Genomic DNA, 9,561 nt, shown 5'->3' with positions numbered 1-9,561 from the left:
GTGACAACAACAACTCGTCCAGCCGGCAGCCTGCACTTTCAGCTCATTTTCTCTCTGTCATTCCCCTCTCAATCTTTGATCAATGTACTTGCCAGGGAGAACCCAAGTCCCTCAACCCTCCTCCTTTTCACCTTCATCCTTAACTTTGTGCTAGAGCGGGACCCACACACCACCAGCCGACCCTCCCCGCCCCACCCCCGCCTCTCCCCCCCCAAGAGCAGCCCGCGATCCCAGCCCCGAGAGAGGACTCGCATTTCGACTTGCGGGACACTTTTGTGCGTTTCTCTCTCGAGCGCCTCTCGCGCTCGCCCCTCCTGCGCTCGCTCTTTCTTAACCTCACCTCCTTTTTCTCCTCTTCTCTCCCTCTCTCCAACTAAGGTTCCTTCCTAGAGTGCTTGTTGTCTCTGCCCCCCCCCCCACCTCGATCCTTGTCCCCCTTTCTCCCCCTTCCCCTTTGGGGGGTGTGTGGCAACTTTTCCCCCTCGCTTCTCCTCCTTCTGTTTCCCCTTATATGTGACCATGGCAGTGCCGGCGGCTTTGATCCCTCCGACCCAGCTGGTCCCCCCTCAACCCCCGATCTCTACTTCTGCTTCCTCCTCGGGCACCACCACCTCCACCTCCTCGGCGACCTCGTCTCCGGCTCCATCCATCGGACCCCCGGCGTCGTCTGGGCCAACTCTGTTCCGGCCGGAGCCCATTGCCTCTTCTGCTTCTTCTTCAGCCGCGGCCACAGTCACCTCTCCTGGTGGCGGCGGCGGCGGCAGCGGAGGCGGCGGTGGCAGCGGCGGCAACGGAGGCGGCGGCGGGAGCAACTGCAACCCCAGCCTGGCGGCCGGGAGCAGCGGCGGCGGCGTTAGCGCTGGCGGCGGCGGCGCCTCCAGCACCCCCATCACCGCGAGCACCGGCAGCAGCAGCAGTAGCAGCAGCAGCAGCAGCAGTAGCAGCAGCAGCAGCAGTAGCAGCAGCAGCAGCAGTAGCAGCAGCAGCTGCGGCCCCCTCCCTGGGAAACCCGTGTACTCAACCCCGTCCCCAGTGGAAAACACCCCCCAGAATAATGAGTGCAAAATGGTGGATCTGAGAGGGGCCAAAGTGGCTTCCTTTACGGTGGAGGGCTGCGAGCTGATCTGCCTGCCCCAGGCTTTCGACCTGTTCCTGAAGCACTTGGTGGGGGGCTTGCACACCGTCTACACCAAGCTGAAGCGGTTGGAGATCACGCCGGTGGTGTGCAATGTGGAACAGGTTCGCATCCTGAGGGGACTGGGGGCCATCCAGCCCGGAGTGAACCGCTGCAAACTCATCTCCAGGAAGGACTTCGAGACCCTCTACAATGACTGCACCAACGCCAGGTAAAGAGCGGAGGGGAAACCTTCTGTCGCCCTGGTCCTTTCCCACCCTCCTCCTCGCCCTTCCCCTGCTCCCTTCCCGGCGCCGCCCGCTCAGCGCGTCCGCGAGCTGCGCGCCCTGGCGAGCACGGCCCTCTCCTGTCGGTCCCCGGGGCTAGTCTCCTTCGCCCGACCTCCTGGGCAAGTTCGCACTGCTCGCGGCCTGATCCGTGCCGGCCGGGTGTTCCTGATGCTTCCTAGGGCATTCGGGCTAGGCTGCCGCTGAGCTTGGGATGCAGAGTGGGGAACCAGAGGAAGGTGCCTTCCCAGGAGTCACAGCCCCTTCCCGGGCGCGCTGGTGACCTGCACCCGTTCCGGACACTACTGCCTGAGTGTGCACTCCTGGGACCTGGGTTCCTCCAAGAAGCCTCTGGGCACCTCTGGGATAGGAGGGAGGTCGTGACCCTGATCCTGCAGGGCTCCGAAGCTGAGGGATGCGCTCTGGGATAGGGGGGCTCCTCTAGTAAGAAAAGAGGGTGGGCTGGCAGCTGAGAGCGGCGCTGAGAAGTCAGCACCGGAACAGTACCGGGCGCTGAGAGGAGCAGGGGTAATCTGAGAGTTCAACCAAAGAGTTCAGCCCCACATCCCAGAGGGAAGCCTGTGTAGGGGAGGGGTTTGTGTGTGCGCGGATGTGTGTGTTTGTGTCTCCCTATCTGTGTGTGTGTGTGTGTGTGTGTGTGTGCGTGTGTGTACGCGCGCGCGCGCACGCGCTCGTGAAAAGAAAAAAAGAAGTACGTTTGCCCCGGGGCAAATGCGAGGGCACAAACACGTTTTGTTCTTTAGGAGATGACCTGGTGCCCCAGACTCTTGGAAGCTGAATTGGAGAGGTGGGGAAGAAAAGAAAGGGACTTGCTCGCCCTCTTTTCAAAGTGCGGATTGACCAGTCTTCGCTCTTTCTTTTTCTTTTTTCTTTCCACTTTCTTTTCTGAGTTTAGTAGCTCAGGAAAGGTGCAGGTGGTCCTTTTGCCACAGGATGCTAAGGGCTTGAATACTTCTCGCCTAGTCTTCCTTGTGCATGTGCGCCGAGGTGGCCTTGGGACAGTCCCTGACCCAACCAGTTTTATGCTAATGAACGCTCACTGGGGGAGGATCTACCGAGAGGGGGCGGGAGTGGGGCAACTTGTCAGTTTCGGGGTAGAAATGATCCAGCTGCTGGCAGAGGGATAAGTTCAGAGGTTCTGAGAGAAAGAAAGTAGAGAAAGTTGGAGATCATAAGTAGGCACTTGGGAACTGGGAGAAAAGATTCATACACACACACACACACACACACACACACACACACACACACATGCACATACGCACACTTTGGTACCTTTAAAATAAGCTTAATGGTGAGGGGAAAAAGCAGAGGCTCTTAACAGAGCTAAGGAAACTGGACAGGAGAGGTGAGAAACCAGACCCAAAGCCACCAGCAATTTCTTTGAGACTATTCCTCTGTAGGGCCTGGGAAGAGAAAGGAAAAGACCAGAACTCCATCCCAACTTAACTGACCTAGCTAGCAATTCCTTTCTGTGTTTATTTGATGTTTTGATGTTCCTGTCTTGACCTCTTATTTCAGCTGTGGTGTGTGTGTGTGTGTGTGTGTGTGTGTCCTGCTCGCACATACGTGCGCGCACACATGCTTCTACTGGATCCGGTGGGTGGCCAGATGGCATTGGGCACGGGTGGGCATGCTGATTGCTAAATGCCATTTAGTCAGATAACTGTCATTCTTGGTTGTCCAGAAGATAACATATTTGTCCAAAACCTGTCGTAAAAACTACCAGAAGCACCCAGGACATTGTTGTAGAGTCATGAACAATGCACAGTAAAACTGGAAGTCAGTTCAGACACTTGTGTTGCTGGCTGTCACACTGACTCTGTGACAAATTGAGATGCAGCTTTCCTCTTCACTAACGAAATGCCTGCTCTTCTCCCAATATCCATTGTGTTTCTCGTGCTGAATAATCAACAGTCATTTTACATATGTGCAGGCACACACTGACATGAGCACACACACACACACACACACACACACACACACACACACACACCCTGTGAGGAACTCCTTACAGTGGCTCTGTGATGTTATGATACCAAGACTTTAAATGGTAGTTTTAGTCATATAGTCGGAGGATAGTCTTAAAGTTACTTTAAAAAAAAAAGTTTTCTTTTTACTTTCTTTCCTCCTCTTTCCGGTCCCTCCAACCATCATCCTTTTCTTCCTTTGTCCATTTTTCCTTCCCAGAGGTTCCTAACAGTTCTGGAGTCTTAAGTTCCAAGGCCAAAGATCACTTAAACTCAGTAGAATTGTGTATCCCTTTAAAAATACGTCATCTGCACCCTAATTATATTTCATTTGGCCTTAATATTTTGTGATTAAATGTTTTGTTCTAACATCCTACTTCAAGCTATTCTTAGGCAGGGAAAGTGCTGACTGACTATCACATTTTGATTTTATATATCAACTAGAGAGCCTTTTACACTTAAATCCATGGAAATTCTGCTAGTTATTCTGAGAAGATTTGAATATACACCTACATAGGTTCTCCCAACACAGCCATAGGCCAGGAAATGGAACTTTGCATTTGAACTTTCTCTCACCAAAAATATACAAATTGCATGTTACCATATTAGCAATTTAATACTAATTATAAGGGTTATCTTTTCCGGTCTTTATTTTGAAAGCAATAGCTGGAATACTTTGTTCTTTGAACTTGCAAACTATTTTTATTTTCATTTAAACCTGGTTTATGCTTTGGTGTTAAGATTTTGTTTTTATTAATCTAGATTAGAGTGACATCTTTCACCCTAGTTTCTTTCAATTCTGGGTATTTAACAGACCAAGGGAAAATTTGTTCATTGTATTACTGAAAATATATAAGTAATAACATTTCTCATATATGATTCGTTATATAGATAAACATAGTGTCTTGTGTACATATTATGTGCTGTGTAGCAGTGGGTGTCTGTGATATTAAATTTTAGTATTCTCAGTATTATAGGAGATATATATATATATATATATCTATGAGGACTCAGCAATATTTACATTTCAGGGAATTTTAGGAAACTAAAAAGTGATGCTAAAGGAAAAAAACATTAATAAACAATTTGAGAGTGACTCAGGAAGGTAGCAAATCCTAAAGTCGATTTAATTTGCTTGGGGCTATTGAATTAGTATGCTCTCTATGAAAATTAGAGTAAATGTGGAAGCCATCTGTCATTACCTCTAGGAGAAGAAAAAGGCACTGTCACCTTCTAGATAGTAAACCTAAATATAATACAGGTCTCAAAACATGAAAGAACATCTAAGGAAACCCATTTCAAAGTTGTTGAAAGACAAAGTCTGACCTTGGTCAGTTTCCTACAATTATTATTTTAAAACTAAACATTAGTTGTCTGAACTTGGCTGTTGCAGCGGAGGTCAGTTAATTAACTGCTAACCATTAAATAACAACAACAGCAACAACAAAAAGTCATTATGTCCATGGTCAAGTTTGTTTGTGTCAGTCAATTGCTTGTTTGCAGATTTGGATTAAAGTTTGATTTTTCTGTGAATTCATGGAATGAAAAGTGAGTCTTACATTTGTTCTGAAATGCTTGTTTTCTTGATTATTGGAAGAAGACGATATTTCTGTTTTTTTTTTTAAAAACCAGACTATGACTTGGCTTCTGTGTAGCCTGAGATTTCCAAAGTTTTTCATTTAAACAGACTACCTCATTCAATCCTTTACATGTATACACATAGATTCATAAACAGCATTCTTTTGTCTTTAAAGTGGATGCTATCCATGGACATAAATTGGAAGATATGCCAAGCCTTTTATGTTTCAGGGTCATATCTGAATACAGTTTTACTGTAAGAACTGTAGCTTTCCCAGTAATTCTTTGCTTTATTTTTCTTGTCAAGGGTTTTTAATAAAGATAGGATGTTGGGGCAGTATTTATTTAACATTTTCTTCGTTGTCTGCTTTGCATTGACATGGGACTTTCAACACAAATCCAGATTCCCTCACTCCTGACAGGCACTCATGATGTCTGGCTCAGAGACATTCAGGAATTATTTCATGTGAAGAAACTATGCTTTGGAAGTGTTTGTGCTATGGTAGATTAACAATTCCTATAAAACCAAGTGCCTCATTTTATAACATTTCAAACAGAAAGTGACATGATTAGATGACCAAGTCATAAAATATGGAAGCTAGTTTGGATTTATAACTTATTTCTTTCTGGTTTACAAATGTTAGAAAATTATAGCTTAATTACTAATATATTAATGAGAGATGAGACTATCACCTTGTAGTATAGACTATAAGTATTTGAGTTATGTAGCTAATATTTGTTAAGATGTTCCTTGCAGTTAATTTCAAATATAATTATTGTCAAAAATGTGCATGGTTATAAATTGTTTTACTTTTAGAAAAATACGTTTAGTAAACATTATGATGAAATAAACTTAATTTTTATAAATAATATTTTATTTTGTTAGCTTCAAATATTTTCTCCATGCGCAGTTTCCTTACACATGCCCAGTTTCTTTATACAAATTTATTTGATACAGAAATATACAAATATATTTGAAACAGATATTTTAAAAAATCACCTCTCTATTACTCATTGCTTGCTTTTTTGTTTTGTTTTGTTTTTAATCTACTGCATTTCATGGGAGTTGCATGTAAATTAGTGAGACAAATATTAGACACCTCTTTTTCCTCACTTCCCTTGTCCCCTGGGATGTGACACCCAATATTGATTAAAGTCTTGGCAGGGTTTGAGCATAAATCATTCCTTTCTTTGACGATTTACTACATGTGATTGACCAACACACAAAAACATAATATGGTTTATTGTTTCTCATTTGATGTTTGTTTCTGGAATGTAAGTAGTATTTGCAAATTAGGTTAATTTGCCACCAAGTAGTTGTCATTTTAAGAACACAAGGTGATTTGACTATCAATCAGTATTACATTACCTTCTCAAGATGTTTTATTCAATTGTTTCCTACAACTGTCTTTGTCAATTAAGTAAAATAGTTACTTTAATAGCATTGTCTCAGCTACACAAAATACATCTATTGCAAAATCCACTAGCAAATAGAACTCTCACAGGTTGCAAGTTGTCTCCTTTTGAATCTCTGCATGAAGAAAGCAGTTTAAAACATGCCTTCTGAGTAGGCACAGGTGAGTCTTCTGCTTTTCATTAAATATTTGATTGTAAGTGTATTTTAGGTTCTTTGCTACATTTCGAGTTTGTCTGAATTGTATTTTTCAAGGTTATCATTTTCAGGCTGCCAACCTAAAAATGTCATAGGGAGTTATGTGCTTTGGAAATGGTAGGAAACATGAAGTTGATAATAAGTATCTGAGTGTTTAAATGGGGTTCGTTCCAGGTTTCAACATGGTACATTTAAATTGTTATAAAGACTGGAATGAGGCTGTCATTGCTAAGCTTGGCTAGCAAGTATCAGTTTCTAATCTGAGGTAGTGGGTTCTAATTGATCAGTATGAGATATTGTGTATAAGAATAAATGCTTTGGTAAGCACTCCAACTAAAATAATCGAGACATGTTTTTTTAATATTTCCAGCCTTTGAGATTGCACCGAGATGCTCTTTTTTTGGTGTATTTGTTGTGTTCATTGTTGTTCAAAGTAGGAAATACTGAATTTTTAAAAAGCACTTAATTGAGCTTAGTAGCTTCTAGTAGAGAAGTCTCTGTTACTAAACTGATATATTTATCTCAAACCTAGCAAATCTCTCTGCAAATCCAAACCTATATAACATTAAAACTCATTTACTTGCCTTCAAAATTTCCTAGAAGTGTTTTAGTCAAAATATTTTTATGACAGAATTGCTTATTTTTTTAAAAAAGTGTATTTTATTGGCTAACATTTGTTTTTTTAAAGTTATATTGCATACAGAAATGACTGTTAGAATAGTGTGATCAGTTAAAAAAATTGTTTTGGAAACCAAAAATATCCAGATTAAGATAGTTCTAATTTGTTCTAACAAGTTATTATTGGATTAACATACTTAAGACACACACACATACACACAAAATTATTTATTTTTTTAAAGAGTTCTGATGGTCTGTGAAGTGTCTGTTCATTGCTGCTAAGCTGTAGGCAGTGAGTGATTAACTTTATGCAGAGTGTGTATTTATAAGTACAAGTCTAGTCATATGAGAAAATGAGTCAGGTTAACACATCAACCTAGTGAAGGGCTTCAAGCCAGATGCATTGAAATTGTCTTGGTATACACTGATGGATTTCTATGTAAGAAATCAACATCCTTAGTTTACTAAATAAGAAACTCATCTTTAGATTGGTTGGATACTGTACTTTTCAATGGATGAAGTTTGTTAAAATTGTATTAGTTTGGTAATCTGATCACAGATGACTTATTGTTGGTCAAATATTTCAATATAAGATTCTTTTGTGTTTTTAATCATATGAGATTTGATTGCAGGTTGTAAAGCACAACTTTTTTTAAATGACAAAACTGACTATGTCACTTAATTGCTCTTAATTATTATTTATTTATTCTTTTCAGTAATTTTTGGTAAATGTCTTTGGTAATTTTTTTTGTAATGAACTATTCTAAAGTATGCAACATGGCAAACCATTGATGTATAGCCAGAAAAAGTTTTAAGAGCAATAAGAAGAAGTAGATGGAGAATAGAAATCTAAATTCAGAATTAAAAACTGTCATTGTCTGGACAGATTACAATACCTGGAATACACCCACACTTCTTGGAAGATGCTAATTGAAATAAGCCAGGCACAGGAAGACAATTAGTTAACTTATGTGTGGAATCTTTAAATGTTGAGAATGGAGAAGATGTCAGATGGGTGATTACCAAGGGCTGAAAGGGATGTTGGTCAAGGCTACATAGTTTTAGATAGGTAAGAAGAGAAAGTTCAAAAGAATTGAATTTTCTTTTCTTATTTTTTTTCCTATTTATTTCTACAGCATGGTTCCTACTTGCAAAACGTCTAAAGTCTGAGAGAGAAATTTGAAAACACTGTATTTATTTGACAAAAAATGTATGTATTATTAAAACATGACTTTCACAAAGTGAACATTGAAATAGGCAGTAGGATCCAGATTTTATGAGTCACAGTGGATGATGCTATCTTTCCTTAGTAGAAATGAACAAAGTAAATACAAAGAAGGAACAATACACAATGTTGAATTGTCTTTGGCTTTATATAGTATCAAATGCTTCTACATAGTTAGATTGCTTTTTCCAGCACAATAGGAAAAATAGTCTCACTCTTATCAAGGACTATCAAATTATATATAAGGAAATTTGGCCAGTTGGGAGGAATACTTAATAGAAACATAGAAACTTCTGGGACAATTACTTCTTAATTCATGTTAGGACATAGTGGCCATATATTAACAAAAAAGCAATGTTACTATTAATCAAGAAATATTTTATTCACCTGGCATGTAAAGTATTTTTTAAAATCATAAACAATATTCTGAACTTTTACTAGCAACAATTAAGAGTCTGTACTATTAATAGTATTATTATTCTAAAGACATTCCATTGATGTGCCAATCAAATAAATGACTTGAAGGTGAAACCTTTGAGTTCATTATAGCTTTGATAGAATCAGCTGATACTTTCAACTCTATTCTTATTTCACAACTTAAATCTTTAAACTTTGTTTAACCTTATTCTCAGAAAGGATATTTCCTGAGGTAGACATGTGTTAGCTTGACTCTTGAACTTTAATAGAATGACTTAAACCACTTTCTTATTCATATCGCCAGACATGTATGTTATATTAGGATACTTACATGTGCAACAAGTGTGAAAATGTTACCAATAGTTTAGTGATATCTATGAACACTTTTATTTATATAAATTGTATTTCACTTGATACCAATGTATGAATGATGTAAATAACTTTAATATATTTAGAAGAAAATCTTTTAATATATGTACATGTGCATACATACTTAACAACTGTTGGAGGTAGGCCAAGGGACAGCGACTTTCACTAGAATTATCCTTAGTTTGTTTGTTGACATTCAATAAAGCATAAAATACATTTGCAAAAAATGATTTACTTTACACAATGAAACAAAACTTAGTTTTAGAGTAAAGAATTAGGAATCTGCATTCAAACATTAAAAATGCAATTAAAACATATAAGAGTCTATCAGTATTAGGATAGTTACTAAAATT

At 40.3% G+C, this 9,561-nt stretch overlaps 1 protein-coding gene across 2 annotated transcripts in view; it reads left to right on the top strand.

Moving 5' to 3' along the window:
* The first annotated feature begins 63 nt into the window (after window positions 1–63).
* The window catches only part of Dach1 (dachshund family transcription factor 1), a 382,920-nt gene continuing 373,422 nt past the window's right edge, over window positions 64–9,561 (top strand). For both annotated transcript variants that reach the window (NM_001038610.2, NM_007826.3), the window contains exon 1: window positions 64–1,346. In NM_001038610.2, coding sequence (NP_001033699.1) covers window positions 520–1,346 — 827 coding nt within the window. In that variant the 5' untranslated portion in view covers window positions 64–519. The remainder of the gene's footprint in view (window positions 1,347–9,561) is intronic.

This window comes from Mus musculus, chromosome 14 (genome assembly GCF_000001635.26).
Source record: "Mus musculus strain C57BL/6J chromosome 14, GRCm38.p6 C57BL/6J".
NCBI lineage: Eukaryota > Metazoa > Chordata > Mammalia > Rodentia > Muridae > Mus > Mus musculus.
The sequence above is the reverse complement of the archived record's forward strand: the minus strand, read 5'-3'. Positions and strand labels throughout refer to the sequence as shown.